This window comes from Pteropus vampyrus, unplaced genomic scaffold (genome assembly GCF_000151845.1).
Source record: "Pteropus vampyrus isolate Shadow unplaced genomic scaffold, Pvam_2.0 Scaffold113, whole genome shotgun sequence".
Classification (NCBI taxonomy): Eukaryota; Metazoa; Chordata; class Mammalia; order Chiroptera; family Pteropodidae; genus Pteropus; species Pteropus vampyrus.
In genome coordinates this window covers 2,492,743-2,518,052 of record NW_011888894.1, presented here as the reverse complement: position 1 = coordinate 2,518,052, position 25,310 = coordinate 2,492,743, and the positions used below count along the sequence as shown (strand labels likewise).

Genomic DNA, 25,310 nt, shown 5'->3' with positions numbered 1-25,310 from the left:
TAAAGACTTCTTCATTACTTTCTTCCATATCAACCAAAAATTATACACAGAACCAGCATTTATTTGTTTGAAGTCTTCCAGCCCCCGGCCCCAAATATCATTTGAGAGTCTCCAGCAGGGCTGGAGATATAAACATACTGAGATGTAAACATATACAGCATTAAACAGTGGATTATAATCCTGGCAACTTTTCTGTGGTTTCAAACAAATAGAAATAACTAAAATAATATTTTAATGGTGCCTGGAACATGGCCTTACATTGAAAATGTGGAGAAAGGACTAAGAAGGTTGGTTTGGGAAAGAGTGAGAAAAGGGATAGTGAGCAAAAGGGAAAATGGAAACAGGTTAAGTAAGTCCCTATGGCATTGATACTCAACTTTTCAAAAGGTTAGAAACACATGTAATTAATAATAAATATCAAATGGTAACTCTATATCGCTTCAGAATTCCTGTCCCAAGTCATCTCCTTCACTTGAGTTCATGATTCCACCCATGACCTGCCATCACCTCCTCTGCTCGATTCCATCAAGAATCTCCTACATAGTATATTTCCAACCTCTCCCTCTCTGCTTAATGTACTCAAGACTCTTCCACCACTAAAAATAATAACAAATTCCTCTGTGACTCAGCATTCACTTCACTTCCCATTCACTCATTTCACAGCCACCTGGACTCCATTGCATCGCTCCACTCAAACTGCTCTAATGAAGCTCATGAATGATTTCCATATTTCCAAATCCAATAACCCTTTCTGATTTTTAACACTTTGAAGAATCCTCACCTTCTTTCTTTTATATCTACTTAGTGTTCATTTTCATCACTCACTCTCTCCTGATTCTACATCTGTATCTCCGATCATTCCTTCTACTTCCTTCATGTGCTCACTCATTCATTTAACTGTTTTTCTCCGAGTTTCTCACATGTGGTGGGCACTACACTAGGCACTGGGGATATAGCAATAAATCAGTCAGTCAAGGTCTCCACTTTCATGAAGGTGAAATCCTAGTAGGGGGAGATAAATAATAAGCAAGAAAATCCGTTGACATATGCTACCTGGCAAATTAAACAAGATGCATTCTTTATATTTGATGGTCAAGGAAGGCCTCTCTGAGGTGAGATTTAAGTGAGATCTGAATGGCAAGAAGAATCCAGCCATGGAAAAAGTAGGAGGAAGACCATTCCAGGCAAAGGAACCAACCAAGCCTAAGACAATAAAGAGGAAACAATATTAAATGCTCAAAAAGGTTCCTCTCACTGTCTGCATCTGAGAGGAGACCACAGTCTGTCTGTAGAGTGTTAGTCCCTTTTCTAATAAACTTTCTTTTGACTCTAAAAAAAAAAAAAAAATTAAAAATAAATAAATAAATAAATGCTCAAAAAGGATAAAAAAGAATCATTGTGACTATAAAGCACACTGGTTGAGGTGAAGAGAGGATTAACTCTTGCAGGGGTTTGCAGGTCAGAGTGAGGAGTTAGGATTTTATTCCAGGTGTGCTCTTCTTCTTCTACCTGCCCCTTACACACTGATGCCCCCAAGGAATCTACCCACAGCCCGCTTCTCTCTCTTTCCACACAGTCTCCTTGTGAAATCTCATTCCATTTGTTTTCATTAATATCATGCGATTATAAGACAACTCCTACCAAATTTTCTCTAAAATCCAGGCCAGTTCAACCAATAGTGTCCTGTAACCACACTGGATTTCTATTAGTGTTTCATGCTAAAAAGTTCTATACTAAAGTCATTCTCTTTCCTTCATACATTCTTCTTCTTTTTATTGACACCATTATCTACCCAGTCACTGAAGCCAGAAGCCCAAGATTCATCCTAGCTTCCTCTCACCTACAACAGTTAATTATTAACATTGATTTTTCTAGTTTAAGGGAAAGAAATGGAAGAAGGTGAGTAGAAGAGGAACGGAATCTTTCGTCTCCACTAATAATGACACCTCCCAGTATGGCTCATATATAGGTTCAGGTTAACAATCCATCTCAGGAATGCTGTTTTAGTCCCAGCTACACAAGTCTAACACTTCAGCCTAATCAACCCCACCCCAAATTCCCTCCCAAATGGTCTCACCAGAAACTACACAACTCAAATACCATGTCTGAGTTTGAAGAGATCTTCAAGATCACCCAGTGATCTCTTTATTCATATAAGGAGAGACATGCTCAGAGAAGAGAAATGATGTGGCCAAGATCACTGAGGAGACTAGACAATCTACTTCCCTTACTGCACATAGCTGTTTGTTCATATTACATGAGCTAACCCTAGAACCAGAACTTGAATATATAGACTTGGACTTGATACCATCATATCACCTCAAAATCACTCCAATATTTCTGAGTGACTAGAATCACTTAACCCATTTTAAGTTATCAATAGAAGATATTAACATTCTAAAACTATGATTTTAAAAGAGAAATAAATATTTCACCTTCTGGGGAAGTCGATATTATCTAAAAATAACTTTTTTAAAGTGACTTCTCATCACTGGTCAGAGAGCCAACAAGAGCTGACCTTTCAACAAGGTCATGGAGCTCACAGGGCAAACCACCAGGCACAATTTACTGATGATCCCTCTTTTCACTTCTCCTCTCTGAAAAGTAGCAAAAACAAGGAGAAACAGGTGCTCATCTACAATCTAAGAACTATATACAGTGATCGATTTTAGACACTGCCTCTTTAGACTCAGTTTATAACTGAGCTGCTAGTGCTGTATTTATGACCCTTTTTAAAATCCATATCCTCCTTGATAAATATAAGTCTCATGTACTCGCCCCACCCTAACACCTGAAGTCTATAATATATGCCTCTCAAGAGAGTATACTATTCTCCATCCTCTTGAGGTTCCCGCCTTTCCTGGCTAGACTGGGGGGTCAGTCTGTGCTTTTTCAAATTATATATTTCTCTCCTATCTGCCCCCCTTACTCCATGCTCACTACCCCAAATATAGGTTGAGAATCACTGTCCTAATTTACTGTGGGCCAATAAACACCACACACTAGAAAATATCTAAGTTTGTGTTACTTGAGCTAACCATCTCCATCTTCATAGTACAGCATTTAAATTTTAAGTTTTAGAGTTCCTTCATATAGTTAAGATACTTATACCTCATATCTCTACTTTTCAAATTGATAGTATTGGGTATCCATAATTGAACCCAATCAATAAAGAGAGATTTACATGGTTTTCTGGGAGATATTCTTTTTGCTTTGAATTTTACTTACAACTTTACTAAAAACCTAGAAGATTCAATAGTTCATATCATTGTAATAAGGTCCAAAACATAAATCTATTACACTATTGGAATAGGGATTAAGAGAGGTCTGTATATTTCAAATCTGTCTGGTCTCTAGTACCTGGCCAGTGAATTTGAATTCTGATTTATTATATTATTCACTTGGTTAATTTATTCTCTGGTACCCACTGTTGTATTGTTCAAATTTAAAAGTCCTGAATTGAATACAAAATAAACCTAATAAACCTTAGGAGGTTTATACCCTGCCTCCTAAGAACTAATTATCTAACCCTAGAAAGTAGATGCAAATGAAATAGCAAAATAAAATTTTGAGACTATGGGCCCAAACAATCGACACAGCCAGCAAGAATGACAGGCATCCGGAAGCCAGGAGAGACAGATCACTTTGGCGGGTGTGGTGAGTACTAAGGTTAGGTAAGACAAAGGTTAGGTGGGAATAAGATAGGTAGATGAGGAAGGGGAAGGAATCCCAGGTGTAGGGAACACTATGTAAAGCATTAAAAAGAACTAAATCCATGGTATATGGAAGATGAGGAGGGCACAGGCCTGAGTGAAGCAAAAGACCTGTGTTAGAGCACCAGAATTTGAAGTTAGATAGGCAGCTGGGGTCAGGAGTTACTCTGGGGCAGAGGGGCCCATCATACTAACAGCAACTTGACAGGTTGGGGAAATTTTCCTAACACACAGAGGGCTTCAAGCAGGAAAAAAAAAAAAATTAAACTACAACATCTATCTGAGATTCTCTCTTATTCCTCATCCTGGGGTTTGTGAATACACTGATATATAGCTGTATCTATACAGCTATATATCTATATCCAGATAGATCACCAACACTCTAGTTCTACCAGTTTATACACAGAGCAAAATACCGCCTGATAAAAACAAAATTCGTGCACCCAAATATTATCATTTACAGACTACTAACTACATGCTAAACATTATGCTAAATGTTTTACGTAATTTCATCTAATCCTTACAGCCACCCACAGTATTACCCACTTTTTATAAATGAGAAGCCTGGATCTCAGTAAGTTGCCCAACATAACAGAGATAGGTCCAGGATTCAAGCCAAGGGCTGCCTACCTCCCATTCCCATGCTTTTAAACCACCATACAAAGTGCTAACCTTGAAAGTCTTCTCCTAAGGAGAACATCATAGTGCTTCCTTTATACCAGGGGGACAGGGGAAGAAAGACAGTACTGGATATCAGGTTTTCCCCAATTGTTACCGAGTTACACCTTCTGGTCAAACCAAGATTTTTTCCATAGCCAAAAAGCCAGATGGAATTATTCCTTCCAACAATGTCCACCCCACTACCACCAAGATTCCCAGGCTTCTAAGCATAATAGAAGACAAAGGTCTCAGGAATAGGGTAGGCTACCCCAGGGGAAATTAAACAAGTCCAATAAACCTGTAAGATGATCAGCACTTCTTGAACCAACAAGATTCACTGACAAGGCAAAATGATAAGTCAAGGATACTAGGAGGAGTCTTGCCACCTCTGTAAATGTAGCTCAGGCCCATATCCTCCAAGAAGGGCCCAACTGATGAGGCAAGAGTACTCTTCTTTCTTCTTGTCCCCAAAGGGTAATAAAATCTCCATTCTGTTCTCAAATTCATGCTCAGTACCAAAGGGACAATGATCTTTCTCTCATCCTAAAGGTACCAGCACAATAATTATAAGTATCCTTAAAAACAGGCAACAAACAAATTGCATGGCATTGTACTGCTTTCTCCTAGATTCAAGTCCAAGATGAAAGGCATCATTATTTAACATCATTATAATTACAAATGATAAGCTAGCATCAATGCAATGCTATCATAATAATATAGGGATGCCATAAACTCTTTCATTCGATTATCTCTCAGCTCTTCAGATATCATGAATAACAAAGCTTCAATTGGCATTACCACCATTGTCTGCCAAGGTGAACTCAGAGCCCAAGAAGAAAAATGACGAGCTCAAGCTGATTCACTCACGGCAGACCTCAAATCAAACTCCAGACTTTTACTCTTTCAACTTTGTTCTAACATGAAGAACTCACCCTCTGCCACGGTGGAAGTATCGCTCATAAGAAGGACTCTTCTTTCCTAACAACTGTCTGTTAATAAAAGAACTGAAATTGTTTAAAGTATACATAATAGGCTAAATAATAATAAAGATAACAGACTAATAATAATAAAGATAATAACGGAAGGAGAAAGTAGGCACAAAATGCTGCAGCCAGGGTTGTCTTAATGTGCTAATATTCATTATTCTTGAGTAATTCAAAATCACATAGAATGAAAAGGCTTTTGCTCTGGGTAAAAACACAAAACATATGATTTACTTATGCAGGAAATTGTATTCCTCAAAAGAGACCAAAGATGTTGCAATACTTACTTTAACTTTACTAAGAATACAACACATACAAACATACTGAACTAGATATGCTCCCTAAAACAAGGTTCCTCAAAGAAGGGGTTCCAGAGAAAAGACTCTTTTAAGAGTCTTAAGATTGTTAAGTACAATCCATATTCACGAAATCTTTCCTAACCATTTCAGTCTTCACTGACCTCTTTCGCCTCAACCCCTCCAGAATTTGAGACCACACCACACACCCCATCATTTCAATAGCTATTATCTTGTGGGGTGCACTTTTTTCTTGTGTCAATTAGGAGAGTAGAAGCCAAGTCTTCTATTACTTCTCATTCAGTCCACATGTCAGTCATGTGTCTCATACAAATCTGATGGAATCCTGAGAGAAGAGGGGAAGGTCCACATAACAAGACTGAGATGTACTGAGATGTACTGCAGTTCATGTGCTTAAGTGGATTTACTGATTATATTTCTTTTAAATGAATTAACCCTCATAAGACAAACAAGGGGCTTATAAAAAGATCCCTTCAAAGAAACCTTGGATTAAAGATATCATAAGCATACATAAACAAGAGAACGGCAGAGCCTCATTTCTATTCCTGGTATATTCTTCTTCAGTCATATTACAACGTAGAAACAATCACAATCTAACAAGATATGACAAAAAGTTCACAAAAACCTTAGCAGGATTATTTAAAATACGGATTTGCATCCAGCACCATAAATGATTAACTTCATTTTAAGTATATACTGTGCCTTCAGATATTAGCTAAATAAGAATATAACTTATAAACAAACTTACATATATGAAGGAATTACATGTTTTTTAACTGATAGTGCTATTCCATCCCAAAATTTTAAAGACTATTGCTCTAACCAACATTGCCCAATAGAACTTTCAATGATGATGAATTATTCTCTATCCGTGCTGTCTAAAACTGTAGGCACTAGCCACACGTGGCTATTAAGCAACTGAAATGTGGCTGTGTCTGAAGAATTAAATTTTTATTTTATTTAATTTAAATGTAAATAGCCATTGCTGGCTCATGTTCACTTTATTGGATAGCACAGTCCTGGACCACTCATAGACTACTGCTATCTCAAAATATACAGCGCCCAGCAAGCAGTGCCCTTTTCTGCTTCTGTGTCTTTGGCCATGTTACTCTTTGCCTAGAATGTTATCTCAACCTTGTCCACGTAGTAATAAGTTCAAATATCAGCTTTCTTTAGTTTTCCCTGACTACTCCTCACCCCATAAAACTGCTTCTTCATGTCTTTTCCCCTAACCCTTTTACATCCTTAGAGCTATCTGCACATGTGTCTGAAGTTCTCTAACTGTAAGCTCAAAGCAGAGCCATGTCTTATTTATCATTGCATGATGTCCAGTACATAGTGCATGCTCAATAACAGTTACTGAATGTGGCAATGAATAAACCAAGAAACCTTGATCTCCCAATTTATACTGTAGCTCTTCTTCCTCTACACCAAAAGATGGCTCCAGAAAAGTAGACCAAAGGCTACTCTTTGCCACTTCAAAGTGCTAGATGCTACTTCAACAGCCAATACCATTTCTATTATCTGTCTGGCTCATAATTATTTGTCTGGCTCTTTCAGATGCAGATGTCACGGTTTTTTCCGAAGCAGGAGCAGGCTCAGAAAGCACTTACCCTTTGAAGAGTACAAGATGAAGGTAGATTGTGGTATGAGTCTCCAGTCAACTTTCAAATACTGCAAGTTAAAATAACTACTCTGATGCAATATTTTTTCATGTGCACTTTATTAATATTTATTAAGCTTTTCCTATATATTCTACATGCAGTTTTAGCTATTAAGGTACAAGTGTATGCCTCCCCCATACCTTCCCACTAAAACCCATGTAAAACTGTTTCTCTCTCTTCATCTCTCATCAAATGAGCATGACTTAGAAAGACCAAGGAAAGGCTCTGACCACGCGATTGCCTATTCTGGATTTCATTTCTGATTTCTAGATTTGGCTATATTTAGCAAACCTATAAACGTCATCATGCCCGAAGCCAGGAAGAAGACACCATTCACAAACCACCCCCTGAAAATCTGCAGTTGCCACTAAAAATTCCAGACTTCCCAGCAGACAAAGACATCTGAAGTGGGAGCAATCAAATTGGTGTCTGCATCAGGAGAAGACCTCAGGTGCTTATAACTAACCTCTCAGTCTGGCACTAAAGCTCTCCATAATCTTATTTCCTTTTCTTTCCTCTTCAGCATACCTTTTGATCTGTTCAAACATCCTCATTATCTCCCCTGACCACTCCTTTCTGTAACACTGGTCGTCTCACTCCCCTACCTGCTTCTGCTTCAAGCTTCTGGTTTCTCTTTGAACCTTCAGGACCACTCCTCCCCCAGACACCAGCCATTCCCTTGCCTCACAATTAGGTGAGGCCCAGATGAGAGCAGTGCATACCGGATACCTATTCAACACTCAAAAGGCCTCGGGTCACTGAAAAAAGAGAGCAGCAAGCGTAGCTAGGAAGAAAAATTGTAAAAGAATTTCCTTCTACCATTCCATGCCCTTCTTTCCTTGATTCTGGAAGAGAAACTTGTACTAACCAAAACAACACTAGACTGGTCAGTATTCCTGGAACTCATCATACTGTTTCACCACTCCACACTTCTGTGTATGCTACTCTCTTCGCTCAGAAGGCCTCGGGTGACCCTCATCTGGAACATCTGCTGGGCAATTTCCATTCCTGTTCATAACTCACTCCATCTGTAAAGCCTCACCCCAGGCCCTTTCTCTTTAGCAACTCTTAACATCTTTGACCACCTATTATCTATCAAGGGCCATGCTAAGTGCTGGACACTTATCTCGGGGTTATTTGTTGGTCTATGAGCTCCTTAAGGAGGAATTCCCATTCATCTGGCCCAAGTCCCACTCATCTGGTGGCTCTGGAACCTAATTCAGTGCCTGCCACAAAGAAGGCACTAATGAACATGCACTAAATAAGTACATGCATACGACATATTGATCATGTTGATACCACCAACATGTTATATGTAATATATACGTTTGTTTTTGGTGGTTTCACACACATTCTAAAGCCTCGCTACCTTGCACTGTAGGTAGGAGAAACTGTCAAAGTTTACTGATTTGGAAACTTAACAGTTCTCATTAGCCCAAGACCTGGATACCTTTAGTATAGGTGAGAAACAGTTCTGAAGCACCACCTAGTCCACCTTATATAGAACTGAAGCAGTTCTGGAATGTTGTCTTTGACACAGCAGGTATTCAAAAAACATTTATCTATTGTTCAAAGCTTAGATGTGAGGGCTCATATAGCTAAGGAGGTATGATAAAAGCACAGCTTCGCAGTCCTTCTTTAAACATTGCCCCAATTTTCCCATTGAGCTCTTTCTGGAAGCTTAAACCAAATCTTCTCTAGACATCATACGCCCATAACATCAGACATGACCTAGCACCTCATTTTGGCATCTTTGCTGAGAAAATATCCTTCTCTGCACCCAGCTAGAGATAGCCATATCGCTCCGAACTCATGACTAAGAGTCATCACTTCCCTGAACAAGCCCCTACTGGACTAGTTCGTGAAACTAGGCGAGCAGGGCTAATGCTACTGATGGAAAGACAGCAACCCAGGCATTTTCCTGTTGTACTCCAGCACCTCCTTCTTGGGGTTCTTGCAATTCCTCACTATAGACCATAGTGAGAAAAAGGGATGATCAGTGGGATACCATGGTAATAGGTCTGTGTTTTAAGCTCACCATACCACCCCTCCCTGAACTGCCTGGCCACTGCCCTGGGCACGCGATGCACAGCTCTCATCATCCTCAGAAAACTCTGGCTGGGACTAATGGCCAGGTCAGCACCTGGGGCCTCAAAGGGAAGAGAGTCCTGGAAGAAGCATGGCTACCGAAACATCTTTTGACCCTTTAAGGAGCTGGTGAGACCTCTGCAAAAAACATCTGGCTCAATTCACCCATAATGGAGGAAAGGATCCCAGAAGATTGCTGCAGCCAAACTAGCCTTCACATTGCCACCCCCATCTCTCTTAACTATATACATGATGTAATGTTGCTAGTAAACAAGAGCTATCATTTATCGTACACCTGAAAAATGTTAGATCATTTATAATACATTGCCTCATTTAGTCTTCAAGACCACTCCATAGGGCAGTGGTTCTCAAACCTTAGTTTGCATCAGAATCTCTCCGGGAACTAAGTAAAGCCCCACATCCTCAGTTAATGGGGTAGGCCTGAGATTCTGCATTTCTAACAAGCTCCCAGGTGATACTGATGCTCTTGATCTAGGCTCTAGGCTTTGAGGAAAACGGATTCAAGAGAAGTTTGAAATGTCTTATCTAAGGTTCATGGCTAATAAAGAACAGATCCAGAATTTGAACCTAGATCTGCCTGACTCTACAGTGCTGGAAACCCTGCTACTGCATGTGTTTGCCTTGTGTTCCAAATTCACTGACCTATCCCTAAAGGCAGAAATCACACTTTAGACCTCCCTATGTCCCTCTCAGAACCTTGTGGTACCTTTGTATTTAGTGGGTGCTACATAAATACTTCGTATACTGGCTTCTACACACTTCTAAGAGGCATAAATTCAATCTCAATTCTAGTCAAAGGACATAAAGAGGGAAACATTACCAGACTCAGTTTTACATGAGACTCTTTCTTGTTACTCTTTGTCCATTATGTCACCACACCTGGATAACTCCTACTCATTCTTCAGTCAGTCACTTCCTGCAGAAAGCAATTCTTGGCTAAAATTGGGGGCCGCCCTAAGTTTATCTCCTGAAAGCAAATATCACTCTATTCTAACTGCCTATTTTCCATCTCTCAAAGTAGTTTGTAAACTCTACCTTCTAGTTCCAAATCGTATCCCCAGAGCCTAGCACAGCACATCATAGACACTCCATAGCTGTTTGCTGAATGTACAAATGAATGAATGAATGCAGAGCTGCAAGCCCCATGTTTCACTGAAAAATATAATGCATGATGTGCAGTTCTCAGGGATGAATTCTAAAAGCCTCCTCTTCTGGAGAAGAGGAGGGCAGCCTAGATAAAAAAGACCGATTTTGCCTTTTCTCTTTCCCATCACTCAGCCCTTGAGAACAGGCGCCACTTAGGGTAGCACCATCTACAATGAGAGAATATGCTAGCTGAACAAAATGCTCTTGGGCTAAAGGTCAACAGAAGCCAATTGGAGAGAAGGAGAGAGCTCTGCACCCCATCATTCCTCCTGATTTCTCTCACACATTCTCCTCCATTTTTCTATCCCACTGCAGTCAAGACTTTTGGCACAGGGATGAAAGAAACAGATCAGACTCAAGGGTGCGGACCTGGCAGCGGGCACAGAAGCATCTCCCATCCTGCACCAAAGCCCACAAGGAAAGATCCAGAGGGACAGTGACTCAGGCCCCAGTGACTTAAGTCCAGCTAGAACAGTACTGAGAATGAAAAAGAGCAACAATTTCACAAGGACATTGTCAGACCTTTTTAAAAAGTGTTTTAAAAGTAGAAGCTTCAACCCTAACCCCAGAAAACTGGGCCCAGCCAAATCCACTGTTTAGACAAGCTGAGAGCCAAACACAGCTTCTTCCCCCTCCCAACTGACCCGCCTGCAACACTCACCATGACAGGCATTTCCCGGGCCGAGGCTAGGACTCTTGCTTCAATCTTAGCTTGCAAAAAGGCTTCTTCCCCAGCTAATAAACTGTTCCCCTACGACCCCCATGTTGCAGTAATAGAGGCCTCCCCCATCCTCCACCCCTTCTCAGCAGATACCATAACCTACAGCAGGTTGGCCCCCTCCAATTTGAATAGCTTCATGCCAAGAAAATTGCTGCTTTTATTAAAAATAAAAGCACACTAGGCAGGCAATGGGCTATGAAAAGTATGAGTCTGGCATAATTATGAAGGTCGAAGTTAAGGTTACTGAAAGAGACATGCAAAGATTTCCAGAAAGCTTGGAGAATAAAGATATTTAGATATAGATACGGAGTTTACACAGCAGACACAGCAGATCTAAATAACATCTTCTCCAATAAAAGAAAAGCGAAAATCAGATGCCACTCTCAAGTAATTCAGAGCGGGGGGGGGGGGGGGGGGGGGGGGGGGGGACTGAAACAGGAGGAAGAGGGGCCTACTGGACTGATTTTAAAATAACCACATTCATTTCATGTAATTTCTGTTATCTTAGCTACATCCTGGGGACCTGATTACAGTTGGGTCAGGAAACAAACCTAGTCAAATCCACCAAGAGCCTTGGCTCTTAGAAAAACATTCCTATTCTCTGAAAATCCTCTCTTCCTTCCAGTGCCTGCTCATGGTAGTGGGAAAGTTGGGTAGGAGAAAGAAAAGGAGAAACCCCTCTCTTCAGCCCTCATATCAATTATTTCAAGTTTTAGGAAGATGACAAGCCCACCACTCTACATGTGATGTGAAGCTGTACACTTTCACACATAGGTTTTCTCATCTGAAGCTCATAATTCAGTGAGGCACACAAGATTTGACTTGCCAATGTTTTAAAAAATAAAATAAAAAGCCACTGAGGTAAACAATTTCCGGCAACCTCCCCCCACCCTATAAACCCTGTCACTTTCAAATATCAGTTTTACATTTCTCAAGGACAATGATTCACAGGGCAAGGGAAGGTGGGGAAGGGAGGGTCAACTGGTCAAAACTCATTCATACATTCAACAACTAGAAACCAGAATCTTGCTGCATTAGCCCAAGATTTTCATTTACGGCGCACTGAAAGATTCCCATCGTACCTTCCGCCAACACCTCGTCCACAGTGACCTGCTGTCGCCCAATGCCAAAGACCCTTCCGATGTAGCCACTGCCCAGGCCCGAGGTGCTGCCCCCTCCTCCGCTGGAGCCGGAGCCCAGGCCAGAGCCGCCCTGCTCTCGCCGGGAGTCGAAAAACTTCTTCATATTGCGAATAAGAAGCAGCAAAGCAAAATACCGACAGTTTCTAGATTTTTTGTTTTTAAAGAACACAAGAGATCCAAGGATTTCTTCTCGAATTTCAGCTCGGAGAGGAGCCACCCGAATCCGGCCGTGGGGGGTGGGGGCTGAGGGAGGATGCCTATAGGAATATGCGTGTCAATCGCGCGGCGGTCGCCTCCTCCTTAAGAGAGCGATTCGTGTAAGTTTAAACCTGTGATGACAGAGGAAGAGAGAGGATGAATCAGTAACACACTTAAAAATTCAAGTGCTGAGTCCTAGGGGAAGCAAAAGCCATCATCCTGGGGAAATGCTTCTTGCATTTTCTTAACGAGAAAAACCCTGGGGCTGAAAACGAGTCCCCGGCCCCCAAACCCTGGACACCGTGCCCAAGTCTCAGAAAAAGGAGGGATTCGGGCCGCCTTTGGCAGTGCTGACCCAGCGGAGCACTGCCTCCCCCTCCTCCCTGGTCTCCCCGCCGCCCCGCAGGGCAGCATCCCGGCGGCACCCACTTGAGATGGCTCGGCAGCCGGCGCCCAGCTACCAGCCCCGCAACATTGTCACGGCCGCCGGACCGGCCTGCGACGCGGAGAGGAGGCGGCGCTGCAGCGACAGCCGCGGCCGCGTTCGGCACCCTCCCGCCCGCCAGCTGATCCCCCCAAGTGCCCGGCGGAGACTGACCCGCCGCCCCTCCCCCGCGCGCGCTCCCGCCCGGCTCCATCCACCCAACCAGGAAGTGAACCGCCGCCGGAAGTGCCTCTAAGGGCGACGCGGCGATGGGCCGGGGAACTCCTGCAGCCGCCGCTCTGTCGCGACAGACGGGAAGGGGTCGTCGGAGAGAAGGGGAAGGGGAAAAGAAGGTGTCAGTGTGGAGACAGTTTTGGAAGAAAACGTTAATATCGCCCGATCCGCAGGGCACCATGGGAAAGGTAGTTCGACGCAGCCCAGCGAGTGAACTACAACTCCCAGGATGCCCTGGAAAAGCCAGCGAGACGGTGGCGGTGGCCTCCTCCACCTCAAAGGTGGTTAGTTGGGTGGTGCATTTGTGGGGATTCAGTTATTTAAACATATCCGGTAAAGAAACTGCAAGGGACTAAGGTTTCCAGTCTGCTGCATGTTCCACCCTCTGGAGCCATCTTATTTGCGGCTTGACCTCCCTGCACAAGGGATTCTGGGGTTTGTGGTTTCCAAACGGACGGAGGCTGACACCTGAAGGACGCAGCTTAACCGCTTAGCCCCTAGCCAGTCCTGCGGGACTTACCGACGTGACCTGTGCAGAAGGTGGAAGAGAGGGGGTGATCGGGAAAATTTTGCTGGCAGTTGGAGCAAGGGCCACGCCCTAACAAAAATAAAACCAATGCCCTTCCGACGCAACCTCAAGAGCAGCTTCTGCTCGGAGATGTTATTGAGAACCAGCTCAGCTGTCAGCTAGGCGCTATGAGAGCAGTTAACAGTATCTCATGTGGGAAACCACAGGCGAGACTCAAACCGAGAAATTTAAACGATGTATGCAGGACAGATCCTGGGGTGTCAGGATATCCGACCCATTGGCTCGGACCCGAAACTTTGGGGCTTGTCTGCCAACGGTGACCCTTGATTCTTCCACTTTTACTGATGCTGTGGATGAGCCTGACCTTCACTAACCCCCTCCCACATAAGAACCCAAGGCTGACCTTCCGTTTTTTCTTTTTCACTTCAAGATTGCCCCCTTGATAGTTATTTTGCCCTCATATCTCCTGAGCGCCGAGGATGAGTGTGGACAATGTTATCTGCATCTGTCAAATGCAGATTTGGAAGGCCTTTTAGTACCCTTCTCCATCCTTGAATTTCCTGAGAGATGATGCTGAATAAAGGTAGTGTCAAATCCCTGGCCATTCCTTCCCCCCCCCCGCCCCCGCACTCCCAAATTCACTGCTCATCTCCACAAAAAAAAAAAAAAAATCCATGATTTTTCTAAACCCTGGATGTAGGTTATTTCTCACCTCAACCTACTCTCCCTGATCCCTAATTTTGCAACAGCCCTCAGTTTATAATCTATCCCAGAATTTTTTTTTGTCAGGCATTCGAGAAGAATAGAGAAGGACGCTCCGGTGGGTGGGGGTGGGGGGGCCGGGGAGGGAATGGCGCTTGCTTTCTCTAATCTCAATATTGAACTGAGCTGTGACTGGGCTGGCAGCTGCATTGCTGCTGCTTCTCCTTCCTCTTTCTCCTTAATCTGTCTTTTCCTTCTCCCTCTTCTCCTCCTTCTTGTTTCAAGTAGTGCCATTGTAGTTAAACTTCCGTGTAAAGACAGCATCTTTCTTCAAAAGGAAGTCAATGTTGTCACCTCAGTTCACAAATCCATGCAGCCACCTCCAGGGTAGAATGCAGCACCTGCTAAAACAGTCCCTTAAATCAAGCCCACAGAGGCATGTTCTCTGCACTTTCCTTAAAAGGCTAGATTTTGCCTAAAGAAGTTCGAAATAGAACTTAAAATAGATGGGCAAGCTCATTTAGAATTAGATTCACTGCCCTCCATCTTTCTCCTCATCTATTGATCATAACTGACTTTTTTTAAGAAGAAACTCTGTTGGGTCCTAGAATCTGCTGCTATCTCAGTTTCTACTTTTCTAGATTTTTCTGTTACCTGGCTAGACAGACCAACAAAAATCCCAAATCTCACTTCTGATACAAAAACTTACTTTTATCTGATAGGATTAATGTAGATACCACTTATGTATTGAGCATCCTCCTGGATGCTTTGATCAGAATCTGAGGTTATTTAAAAAAGAAGAAAAGAGAAAAAATACTAGAAGATTAGGCTTTTGCCTTCCATTCTCTCAGAGGTAAAAAGCAATTATAATGACAAAACCATGGTGTTTAATGTTTTACATCTATTGAGTTATTTAATGCTCACAACAACCCTATGAAATAAGGTGCTATTATTACACTCATTTTATTGATGGAGAAACTGAAGCGAAGAGATAAATGACTTGCCCAAAGCCACACAGATAGTAATTCTCAAAGCCAGGACTCGGACTCAAACATTTTTGCTTCAGAACCCAATGCTTAACTAGCTACCAGAAGCTGCCTCCTCAGAAAGAGCTAATATAGCATGTTAAAATAGTTGAAAACAGAAACATCTACACACAGTATGAGATCAGGAGACAGGAAACTTCTGCCACTCCAAAACCGTGCTCCTAGACCACTTAGATCTCTGGACCTACTTTTTTAGCCATGAAACCAGAGCTGTTTTATAACTCTTAGTAATTCTCTAGTTCCTGGGTACAAAATCATCACAGATCAACCACTATAATCTCAAAACTCCTACTATCTGTATAATTTGTCCTAACCTGCCTTTCATCCCTATTCAACTTTTATTTTTCTTCCCCCGCCCAGCTTTATTGACATATAATAGACAATTAGTTGCTCATATTTACGTTGTACAATTCGATGAGTTTTTTTCAATTATAGTTGGCGCACAATAATATACCAGTTTCAGTTGTACAACCTAATAATAATAATCAGAGATCCACATAACTTGCAAAGCGGTCACCCCACTAAATCTAGTACCCCTCTATCCCCTTACATATTTATTACATTATTAACCATCTTCCCCCTGCTACACTCTACATCCCCATATCTATTCTGCAACTATCCATTTGTACCTCTTAATCCCTTTGCCCTTTTTCCCACCCCCCAAACTTCTTCCCATCTAGTAGCCCTCAAAATATTCTCTGTATCTATGAGTTTATTACTGCTTTTGTTGTTTATTTGTTCTTTAGATTCCACACGTACATGAAATCATGCAGTATTTGTTTTTCTCTATCCTTCCCATTTCATTCGACGCGATATCCTCTAGGTCCATCAAGCCGATATCTTTCTCCATCACCTTCCTTTTAGTCTGTGTGTGTCTTTTAATCTGAAGTGGGTCTCTTGTAGGCAGCATATGTAGAGGTCTTGTTTTCTTATCCTTTCAGCCACTCTATCTTTTGGTTGGAGCACTTAATTCTTTTCCATTTGAGGTACTTATTATTAATAGGAATGTAGTTATTACCATTTTTCATTCATGTTTTTGATACATTTTTTTCTTCTTAAAGAAGTCCCTCCAACATTTCCTGCAATACTGGATTGGTGTTGACAAATTCCCTTAGCTTATTTTTGTCTGGAAAGCTCTTTATCTGTCCTTTGACTCTAAATGATAGATTTGCTGGATGAAGTATTCTTGGTTGTAGATCCTGGGTTTTCATCACATCAAATATTTTGTGCCAACCCCTTCCGTCTTGCATGGTTTCTTTTGAGAAATCAGCTGCCAGTCTTATGGGTGCTCCCTTGTAAGTAACTAACTGCTTTTCTTTTGCTGATTTTAAGATTCTTTCTTTGTATTTAACCTTTGGCATTTTAATTATGATGTGTCTTGGTGTGGGCCACTTTGGGTTCCTGGTTTTGGGGACTCTCTGAGCTTCCTGGGGTTGTATGTCTATTTCCTTCACCAGGTGAGGGAAGTTTTCCATCATTATTTCTTCAAACAGCTCTTCAACATCTTGTTTTCCTTCAGGTACTCCTATGACACAAATATTTTTACATTTAATAGTGTCCCATAGGCTCCTTAAATTTTTATTATAGCTTTGGATTTTTTTTTCCTGTCATTCTGATTGAGTGTCCTCGGCTTCCCCATCCTCTATATCGATGGTTCAATCCTCTTCTTTATCCACTCTGTTTTTTTCATCTACTATACTCTTGATCTCAGATAATGTGTTCTTCATTTCAGTCTGTTTCCCCTTTATCATTTCCATTTCCATTTTTATGGTTTTTTAATCTCTTTGTTTAGGTTCTCACTGAGTTCATCTACTCTTCCCCTACATTCACTGAATATCTTTATAACTAGTGTTTTGAACTCTACCTCTATTAGATTACTTGACTCCATTATTCTTGGATCTCTGTTCTATTCTCTCAGATGGTTTCTGCTTTTTTTGTCTTCCCATTTTGGCTGCCTTTCTGTGTCTGTTTCTATGTACTAAGCAAAGCTCTTAAGTCTCCCAGTCTTATTAGTGCAGCTTTGTTTTGTAGGTATCCAGTGGCACAGTCCTGAGAGGGGTTCAGCTGCAGGCCAAGTTTAGGCCCAGCCTGTGCCCCTCCGGGGCCATCTGTTAAGCTTCAGCAAGCAATGCGCAAATGCTGTGCTTATAGGTGCCTCAAGAAACCACACCAGAAACCAAGGCCAGCTGCCACTAGTGTGAATCTTGGCTCTGCTCAGCAAGGAGCACCTGAATCACTGAGGACACAACTGGTTGTTGCTTGGGTGGGTCCAGGAGTTGGAAGAGGTGGAGTTTCAGGGAGCTCTCTGAGCAGAGCGACCTCTGTTATCCAGTTTGATGACATCACAGCTATGGTGGCAATGCACCTGCACACTGGGAGTAGGGAGGGCTCAACAGAAGAACAATGGATGCCACCAGCACTGCTGTCTGGAAGAGACCCTAGCCTTTGGCCCTCACTCCAACAACTCAGTGTTCCCCTGTAAGTCCCTGGTGCCCTTCACGCAGCCGAATCAGTACTGGTACTCAGATCGAGCAGGTCCAACACCGCGAAAGTCCGTTTGTGGACATGGCCCCTTTAAGAGGTGTCTGCAGCTGCCACTGCCACAGCCTCCATCCCATTCAGCCACTTGGTACTGGGCAGCCTTGTGTCCTCGCCCCATCCTACCTTCTCCCATTGCGGGGTGATTTCTTAGTTCTCTCCCCAGTTGTATGGCTTGTTCATATAGATCCCAGGCGATTTTCCTTGCTGTTTGCTCTGTGTTTCCGTCACAACTTTGATTTGGTCACCAGAGGGATGAACAGAACCTCTATCATCTACACCATTTTTTTCTCCTCTCTCCTATTCAACTTTTTATGTACATTGTCTCCTCAACCAAGTACCTCAAGGTCAGGGAACAGTCTTCTACTTATCACCTTGAACATGCAATAAAATAGTTTATATAGAGTATATCCTTACCAATACTTAAATAAACCAATAATTGACATCAAATTAAATGTGACACAGAAGAGAGCAATCTGATAATAGTGGAAAGATTGATTTTCAGTATTCTAGACTAGGTGAGCTTTTGAAGTTGGTCTAGGAGATAGTGTGGTTAAATACCCAATTAAATGAAAGGGGACAGGAAACTGTCATTTACTATGTATCTTCCATATGTCAGTTACTGTGTTAAGCACTTCACATATCTTGTTTAATCTTCATAGATGCATCTCTGCAAAGTAGATATTATTATCCATTATATCAAAGTAGGTACTATTATGCTATTATCTCCAATTTTATGGATGAACAAAAAGATTTTGTTAGTAGGATGGTTTGTTAGGCTTGGAGGAAATTATTTGACCTGTGGTATGACTAAATTATGTCATAGTAAACCCAGTGGTAGCAAATGTGTGCTGCATCCTTAGAGGAAATCAAAGGGAAGGAGACCAACATTAATTAAGGACCTCAACTAAGGCCTGCACTGTGTTTAATATTTAATCATATCATTTAACCTTCACAATACACTTTCGAGGTATGCATTACTTTTATCAATGTGGAAACAGGATGAGTGGGATTAAAGTTTGTCGATTGTTGCTACAAGCAGTCTGCAAAGGGCAGAGCTAGAATCAGATCCTGGATGACCTCAAAACCCACGTCATTTTCACTATACCAGGTAGCCATTCTATGTTGTCACTTTTCTTGACTTTTTATTGCAAATATAAAGTAGACGCTTTTTACAGAAATTGCCTTTGCTAAATCTTGTTCAAAGGGTAGTATTCTTCTACATCTTAAACACTGAGTTTTCTTTTATATGCTGTAGAATCTTTTCATAAATCTATGAGGTTTTCTTTTCCTGTTTAATCACGCTTAAATAAGCAGTGTTGTTATGAGTCTTAATCTTTTCCTGAGTCACTTAAGGAATTTTAATAGGTCGTTAGGAGAAGCTAATGAACATCTAGCCAGATGCCTTCTTAAATTGGGGCTCAGCCTTTTCATTTTGGAAATCTGTTGTACTGACTGAAATAGGCACATTAAAGAATTGAACTAAGAGGTACTCATTATAATTGACATAAAATATAAATGGAGGTTCCTGAAATGGTCAGGGAGAACAATATGAATGTCCCAGGCTCATTCTTGGTGAGGTATGTATTCTGGGGATCCCTTTGCCATCAATCCATTTCCTCTTAGTTGGATTTTGACCTTGGATGTATGGTCTGTGTCTAGGGAACAACAGAAAGCAACACCTCATCCACACAGACATTAAATCTAGGACTCTGGTCTCAATATTTCAGCACTGTGTGCTTGAGCAAACACTTATTAAACACCCACAGTAAGGATGTCCTCTTAGAGGTCTTATTCTGATTTCTTAGAATGGTGATGCTCAAAGTATGGTCTATAGACTAGTGCCAATCCTTTAATTGTTTATTACTGGTCCATGATGAGATAAGTACAGAAATTGAGAATAAACATTTAAAGTATATAAATTACATGTAATTTACAGTTTAATCAAAACACTTTGGAAGTGAAAAGGAGGATATGATTCTATACTCCCAATTCTAGTGTGTGGGTTTTCAACACCAGCTGGTTATCCTATGATTTTACTGAATTCTGACACTACGTACCTGGAGATAACATCAAACCCCACAGATTTAGGACTCAGTCCTACAAGACTGCCCCCAACCTTCAAATGCCAACATCAAGTCCAGGTTATCACTTGTGCTTCTGACCAACCAGCTGTAGATTGGAGGTTGCAATGACCAACTCCTTAGGTTCCATTAATTTACTGGAACAGCTCACAAAATCCAAAGAAACATTTTACTTGCTTGCTCACCAGTTTATTATAAAAGGATATAACTCAGAAACAGCCAAACAGAAGAGATACATAGAGCAAGGTATGTGAGAGGGGACAGGAAGCTTCCATGCTCTCTCAGAGAGGGGCTCTCAGTGAATATTCATGTGTTCACCAATCCAGAAGCTCTCCCAAGTCCATCCTTATGGAGGCTTCATTATATAGACATGATTGATTAAATCATTGACAATTGATGGTCATTTAACCTCCAACCCTGATTCCCTAACCCCCAGCTGGGGGTGGGGGACGGGATGGGACTGAGAGTTCTGACCCTCCAATCATATGGTTGGTTTCCCTGGCAATCAGCCCCCATCTTTAGGTGCTTTCCAAAAGTCACCTCATTAACATAAACATAGGCATGGCTGAAAGGGGTTTGTTAGGAATGTCGAGGCACCTTTATTGCTCTTATAGCTCAGGAAATTCCAAGGGTTTTAGGAGCTCTGTGCCAGAAGCAGAGATAAAGACCAAATATATATTTCTTATTATAAATCACAGTATCACAGAAGACCTATAATAATTATTCTAGGACAACAGATATTATCGGGACTATCCAGGCAAATTAAAACATATGGTCACTTCATCCTTAGACTTCATTAGTGGTGGAGCCCTGTGGACACAACTATAAAATAACCTCCTGAACCTTTGTTTTTCTGAATGTGATATACCCTAACTCCCAAATCCTAGGCTCCAAACACTTGATAAGACAGCTTAGAAATTACACTTAGACCCCTCGTGCCCACCACTTCCTAAATCATTCTTGGAAATTGACTTACGACTGGACACAGTGTCTTACCCATTTGCCCCAAGCTGAGACTTCCTCCCAGTGACTGTCTTTCCCCAAGAGGGCATATTTGAAAGCCAGGCTCCAGTCCTTGGCCATGCCTCAATGAAGGGTCTTAAAATATAATACATTGTCATGACCATTGAATAAACTATCAAACGCAGCATTGACCCTAGAGTTTAAGTGCTTCTCAGCAAAAATTTTCCAAATAGTTCTTTTTGCTGGTGGACTTGGTTTAATAAGAGGACAGAAATTAGGTCACAGTAGAAATCTATAGGCTTTCAGCTGGGTCTCTGTTGGGAGTATCTGTGAAGTATCACATATTACATGGGAATTATTACAGTGGTCTTCAAATGTTTTCACTAACATAATCACTAAATTCATTTTTTTAAAACTCAGTTTTCCCTCATCTGTTTTAAAGTCGATCTGTAAAAAGTTTCATCATATATTTAAATAACTGCAAAGGATATAATTTATGGCAACTTATAAATACTATCATTTAAAAATAAAATTGTTCCATCACTCTTTTCAATGTATGCAATGGAGATTACCACATATTCAATGGACTATAAATACTATCATTCATTTAAAAATATTTAAATTCTCCAACACCTAGGAATTTCACATTATTCTTTTCTAGAATACATATTTCTAATTTCCCCACAGAATTTTATCCTAAAATAATATAACTCTATGTCTGAAATGTTTTCACTGATTGTATCATTTTATTTCTTTACAGCAAAATAAACTTAAGTTTTTAATTTCCTGTAAGTATAAGTCTCTAAGTGTTAAACAATTTCTTCTGGTTATCAGAACAATTATTAGCTTTACACATTGATTAGAACAACATAAATATAATACAAACTTTTTTAGAAATTGACAAAAAGTAGAAATATTTTGGGAATGCATTTCTTCACAAGACAAATGGAGCTTTTAAAAATTTAGTTCATTAATTCCATCAATTGTATGCCTTTTTTTTATTTTTATAGATGTAAGCACTGGAAAACTTGTTAAATGCATAAGTGGATGGGACTCGAAAAAATTTTCCTTTAGCAGTATCACTTATTTCTTTGCATTCCTGAGATATAAGCAAAAAAACTATTCTCAAAAATGACTTTGAACAATATACAGCCTTAACTTAACTGATCTTTTCAAAATTCTATCCAAAGCAAAACAAGAAAACTACCACTTGCAGATATGTATCACACAGTTATTGGAGCTGTTCACTTCCTCATTTCCTGGGAAATATATATAAAAAAAGTTTTAGCAAGATTTAACACATGACTGCTATTTTTTCCCTTAAAGGCACCTTGTTTAACTCAATATTCTCAAGAAAGGTTGAGAGAATAAAAGTAATGATATTTTCAAAGCACCCTTGCCAATATAATATTTCTTAATAAAATGTTATTTTAATAATGTGATTTAAATATATTTTTGTCAAAACTGTGGAGATAGATTTTATTCATTTAATTTATGAAAAATGGATGTCATGTAATTTAATTGGTAAAGTCAATCTTCTTTATCAAATCAACCAGGTAAATCTTACTTTATGAGAAAAGCCTAGCTTCTTTTATTCTCCTAACTTTATTTTCAACACAAATAATTATAAAGCATTGGGAAGAAAATTATAGATAGCATCTAGCAACAGCACTAAAAGCAATCAAGATTAAAAAAATATAGATCTAATATAATTGGCTTTCCCATTTTATGTTATAAACAAGTTAAAAATAATATACTTTCTTTATTATTTATTTTGAAATAATGAACTAAAATGTGTAACTAAAGTTACAAGGAAGTCATTTATTAAGCAAGGAGTATGATAAAAGGTATTGCATGCTTTTTGTTAAATATGTATGGCATGTATCAAATGTAAGTGTTTGGCTTTTCATAATAAGAGTCGTGTATAAAAATTAGAAATAGTGCTGTTAACTCTTTAGCTATCATGTTCAAAACTTTCCTTGTGTATATAATAAAATAGAAAGGTACAAACTGCTAAAACCTGCTTAGCTTGGCAGCTACCATATACTTTTAATTTTTATTGGAGATAGAAAATATTAAACATTCAATTGGACGAAATAAGACAAAGTTTGACTATAGCTGGAATAAATATTTCATCATATGATTTTTAAAATAAATTTTAACTTATGGATTTACACTGAATTAAAAAAAATAAGTAAATTGCTCATCAAAGGTCATATATAGTAGTCCCAAAAAACACTCTAATTACATTTGAAAGAGTCAATGTCACAAGCTTGTCCCGTCATCAAAATTGGATACATCTTAAGAAAACATAAAGATAACCTACGGAATGAGATAAAATATTTGCAAATGATATATACGATAAGGGACTTGTCTAGAACATATAAAAAAAACCTCTTAAAACTCAACAATAAAAAGATAAATAACCTAATTTTAAACTGTGCAAAATATCTGGATACATACTTAGGCAAAGAAGATAGACAAATGGCTAATAAATACATAAAAAATGTTAACATCATTAGTTATTAGGGAAATTCAAATCAAAGCTGTAATGAGATACCACTTCACATCTATTGGAATGACTATAATAAAAGAAAAAAAGATAGACGGTAAGTGTTGACAAGGATGTGGAGAAATTAGAACCCTAATACACTGCTAGTGGAAATGTAAAACATGCAGCCAGTGAAGAACAGTCTGGCAGTTCCTCAAAAGGTTAAACATAGCATTACCATATGATCTAGCAATTCCCCTCCTAATTACATACTCAAGAGAAATAAAAGCATATGTCTACATAAAAACATACATGTTCATAGAAGCATTATTCTATATTACACTTATATAATAATACATATATATTTAATATATTAGTATACTAACCAAAATGTAGAAACAACCCAAATGTCCATCAACTGATGAATGGATAAAGTAAAATATGGTATAATCCGTGCAATGCTATTCAGTCATAAAAAGAAAGGAAAAATTGATATATGCTACAACTTGGATGAACCTTTAAAGCATTATGCTAATTGAAAGAAATCAGTCACGAAGGACCACATATTGATTCATTTTATATGAAATGTCCAGAATGAGCAAATCTATAGAGACAGAGAGTAGATTAGCAGTTGTCTCTGGCTGGAGTTGATGGGGGAGAGTTATGAGAAAATAGAGAGAAACTGATAATAGGTACAGGATTTCTTAATGGCGTGATGAAAATATTCTAAAACTGATTGGTGATGGTTGCACAACTCTGTGGATATAATGTAAACCATTGAATTGTGTACTTTAAATGGGTGAACTGTATTAGGTATACAGTGAACTGTATTAGGTATACCTCAATGAAGCTGTTGAAAAAAAGGAAAAGAAAAAAGTTCCATGAAAACATTGTAGACTAAGGTTTAGTCTAGTTTACAAAGTACGCTGGCCTATTCTTAGAGAAAGGAACGGAATATTCTGTGATGTGATGTATAGGGATGCTGTGGTAACTTTATATAAACTATCTCTCTTTTTTCATCTCTTGGTTTTTCTCCTTTCTTTCCTCTCCACATGGCATATTAGTTATTCTTTGTCATATCAGTTATCTATTGACACAATAATGCTGATAACAAACCACCTGAAGACTTACTCTTATTGCTCACATGCTCACTAGTCTGTGATAGCTGAGCCATTATCCACTATGCTTCTTACACTAAGCATGGCACAAAAGAAATGTCTGAGATGTGTTCGTTGAATCAAACTGAGCCATTGTCAGCACTTCAGTGAGCTGCTTGGTAGGTCATAAAAAATAGCTACATGGTGAAGTGGTGTTTGCTAGCGTCTGTCACATTCCCTACCTCTGCCAGCACTCTAGCTAACATTCTCTGGGAAACCTGGCCCATTTGCAAGAGGATGACCACAGGATATGGGCTGAATTTGGGCTAGACTATCTGGACTCTATTTCAAACAGAAATGGATTCTGCTGTCTTTTCCTACCTTTTTGACATTTCAAGCCAAGTTTTTATATCCATCTCCCCATATAAAAAGCTTTCTTGTTCAGAAAGTCATCTGAGCAACTGGCGAAGGCACCATCTAGAGTTTTCTATTTTTATTCCTATGTGTAATTGGTGGAAACACACTGTGACAGAAATGGAGAACTATGAA

At 40.0% G+C, this 25,310-nt stretch overlaps 1 protein-coding gene across 3 annotated transcripts in view; it reads right to left on the bottom strand.

Moving 5' to 3' along the window:
* Positions 1-13,262, bottom strand: part of AAK1 (AP2 associated kinase 1) — a 150,869-nt gene extending 137,607 nt beyond the window's left edge. For all 3 annotated transcript variants that reach the window (XM_023533832.1, XM_023533833.1, XM_023533834.1), the window contains exons 1-2: positions 13,083-13,262; positions 12,396-12,784 (exon numbers count right to left, since the gene is read on the bottom strand). In XM_023533832.1, coding sequence (XP_023389600.1) covers positions 12,396-12,558 — 163 coding nt within the window. In that variant the 5' untranslated portion in view covers positions 12,559-12,784; positions 13,083-13,262. The remainder of the gene's footprint in view (positions 1-12,395; positions 12,785-13,082) is intronic.
* Positions 13,263-25,310: the final 12,048 nt, after the last annotated feature.